This window comes from Malus sylvestris, chromosome 11, assembly GCF_916048215.2.
Source record: "Malus sylvestris chromosome 11, drMalSylv7.2, whole genome shotgun sequence".
Classification (NCBI taxonomy): domain Eukaryota; kingdom Viridiplantae; phylum Streptophyta; class Magnoliopsida; order Rosales; family Rosaceae; genus Malus; species Malus sylvestris.
Window position 1 is genome coordinate 36,967,306 of NC_062270.1, and position 2,810 is coordinate 36,970,115.

At 37.6% G+C, this 2,810-nt stretch overlaps 1 protein-coding gene across 1 annotated transcript; it reads right to left on the reverse strand.

Annotated features, from left to right (window-relative positions):
- LOC126590021 (NADH kinase-like) lies at positions 1-2,375 on the reverse strand. The gene is made up of 5 exons (XM_050255495.1): positions 2,153-2,375; positions 1,142-1,387; positions 873-953; positions 568-719; positions 1-458 (listed from the first exon to the last, which is right to left on the reverse strand). The coding sequence occupies exons 1-5, from the start codon at positions 2,249-2,251 to the stop codon at positions 71-73; spliced, it is 966 nt and encodes a 321-aa protein (XP_050111452.1). The 5' UTR covers positions 2,252-2,375; the 3' UTR covers positions 1-70.
- Between the last annotated feature and the right edge of the window lie 435 nt (positions 2,376-2,810).

Sequence of the window (2,810 nt, forward strand, 5' to 3'; positions counted from 1 at the left end):
TAAAGGTAAAACAGTAATTTTATTGACACAAGAAATCGCGAGTTCCACAAGAATGAAGTTGTGAACAAAGCTAGTACTTACAACAGTTCTTTACTGTTGTCTGAAAATAGTGAGACAAGAAAACCTTCAAAATTGGAGCCTTCGAAGATATCTCAATGGCATCCCCATTCTGTATAGAAAAGAAAACATGAGAACCGTCGATGTATACGACACCTTCTTTACAAAACCATGTAACTTCCATGGACTGATGTGATTTGATTAATCCATGCATGAAGCGTGAGGTGTTTCCCGGTGAAATGGGCTCTCGTACCATAAACTGGAGATCCTGAGATAAGATTGGCATCGGAAATCCGCCTGCTGAGAGCATTGCGGCTGTCGATCCGGCAGCTGTTGAAACCCTGAGGCCACTTGACCGAGAGTTCACTAAGGGGGAACATAACTCGCCGTCCCTTTTAATTCTGAAGGCAACGATTCAGGAATTTAAACAGTTAATAAACACTAATGCGTGTAAGCTAAACAAACAAGTTAAATATATGGCTGATCAGCAGACCACAGAGGAACTTTTACTTGAATGAGAACTGAGAAAGTGCTGCAGGACATGAATGTGCAATCAAGATATCGTTAAGGGCATAAGTTGGAAGCACTTGCGAGTTTACATATACGGATATCCTTGTCAATTTGGAAGGGATAGTTCGACCCTGGAGGATGTTGTCAAGTACCTGCGGAGAAAAGAAAGCAAATATTCAAAAGATATGAATTGTGTACTTTCCTTATGCCCGCTTCTAAAGACACCCTAACTAGAATAGAGGAACCAAAATTTGACTGGTCTGGATTCTGTTTTGTATTGTGTCAAATTCATGATTTTGTTTTACCTCTTCGAAGTTGTCAATAGTTGTGGCGCATAGATATCCTGTGCTTCTAGAAGCATCAATCTCATTGCTGAGCTTCTCTACCTGACCAAACAAAATATTGTAAATACGCTGCTCCGAAAATTACCGAGTCTCAGCCCAAAAATCAGGGAATATGAGGAAAAATTGAACTCGTTACAAGCAAGGATAAAGCACAAGCTGTATAAATAAGGAAGTTAGTATGCCAATATAAAGACTAATACTTGAGGGCTTAGCCAAAGACTGAAACTAACCTCTTTGGGCTGTGTGGGGTCAGAATTCACTCCTAGAACTGGAACTGAGTCATCAATGAAATGGCTAGCTTGTAATAGAGTACCATCGCCGCCTACTGTGACAACAAGGTCCACATCATGGACGGGCTGTGATAGATCATTAAGCACTACAGAATTCCACTCAACGGGCTTGCGGAGCAAAATATTCTGACAACAACTTATTGCATCATTGTGCACCTTTCTTCTGCTGTCTAAGTGATGTAGCATCTGCAATTCATTCAAAAGAAACTGAATTAACAAGGGTGTTTAACACTAACTTAACAGGAGATAGAGCGTGCGAGAATTTATCAAAGGTAGGGGGAAAATGCAATCGAAGAAAGAGGGTTTAAGGAACTGATCTAACATCCTTGGCAAAGTTGCACAACGAAAACATGTCATACCGAGAATGATCAGAATTTGATTTTGTTATATATACAACTACAAAGCGTAAACCTTCGTTACCTTGTTTTTCTTTCCCGGGTATGCCATTCTCTTTTATACCGAGTTAAACAAGTGAAATCGAAGCTCACACTGTTTAATTTTCAAACTTGTTTCGTACTCCACGTATTCCAACAGTTTTCTCAAACTTGAAACCAAGTAAGAAAATTCTTGAGTTTTGTGTAAGCCTAAACACCCGAAACCGGAAACTTTATCATTCTTGGCACCTTAAATCATGGCCTACTCATAGATGAAGCCTTAATACAAACTATAAAGTAAATATATCACAAATAACAAAAAAATCTTACAAAATTGGTACAATGTGCAAATCTCTCCTCTCTTCACTAGTAATTTTTTTGCTTTCATTGAAATTTGTTTACTTTTTGTAGTATAAACAAGAACTAAGATTTTTCTTATTATCCCAATTTTACAAAGATGAATTGAAGGAAAAAAAATCAAGCAGACAAACGAAAGTTATCGACTTTGGCATTTTATCAAACACTTGGAGTGCTAAGCTCAATAAAACAGTTCAGATATGCAGATGGATGAGATTACCTGAGACTGGGGATTCGTGATGCGAGATGGACCTTCTGATTGGGAAACTGGGTCAGCTTCGATCGGTTTTAGCACCACCAACAATCGCTTCCTCCCCATTGCTCTCTCGATAGGGTGTGAGTGACGGTCGACCAAACACTCCAGCGCTGCAGGTGGTTTAAGTATTTCTGAATTGATGAATTAGACTGGGAGGCATAAGGTAAAAATAGACTTGCTTCAGGATGTTCGTCTTTAGGAAATACAAAAATATTAGTTGGATGGTATAAAATATCGATGATATCGGAAATATCGGTAGTTTAAAAACACGAAAATATCGATGGAAATATCGGGATATTATCGATATCGATAAAAATAATATGGAAACCACGGAAATTGTAAGAAAAACTTGGAAATTTTTATTGAAACTTTGCAAGATGTTTATTTAGTCAATTATCTATTAGTTTATCACAAAAAATTGGAAGGAAATGCATTGCATGATAGATTTAACTTATTATATTAGCACCCCACAAATTGTTGAATAAACCTCACATACTTGATATACCTCACATTTACTTTTTCAATTAAAAACTATCTTAATACACCCCACTTCCTTCCCCATAATACCCTCACACCCCATATTTTTAATATGTACCTTATATTTTTTACACACACCCCACAT

What these genes read in the sequence shown, in the direction of transcription:
- LOC126590021 (XM_050255495.1), bottom strand. Translation starts at nt 2,251, where the DNA reads ATGGGGAGGAAGCGATTGTTGGTGGTGCTAAAACCGATCGAAGCTGAC. An exon ending in ACCCCACACAGCCCAAAGAG is followed by an intron (nt 954 to 1,141) that starts GTTAGTTTCAGT and finishes TTGTTTGGTCAG; the next exon opens with GTAGAGAAGCTCAGCAATGA. An exon ending in CTTTCTCAGTTCTCATTCAA is followed by an intron (nt 459 to 567) that starts GTAAAAGTTCCT and finishes CGTTGCCTTCAG; the next exon opens with AATTAAAAGGGACGGCGAGT.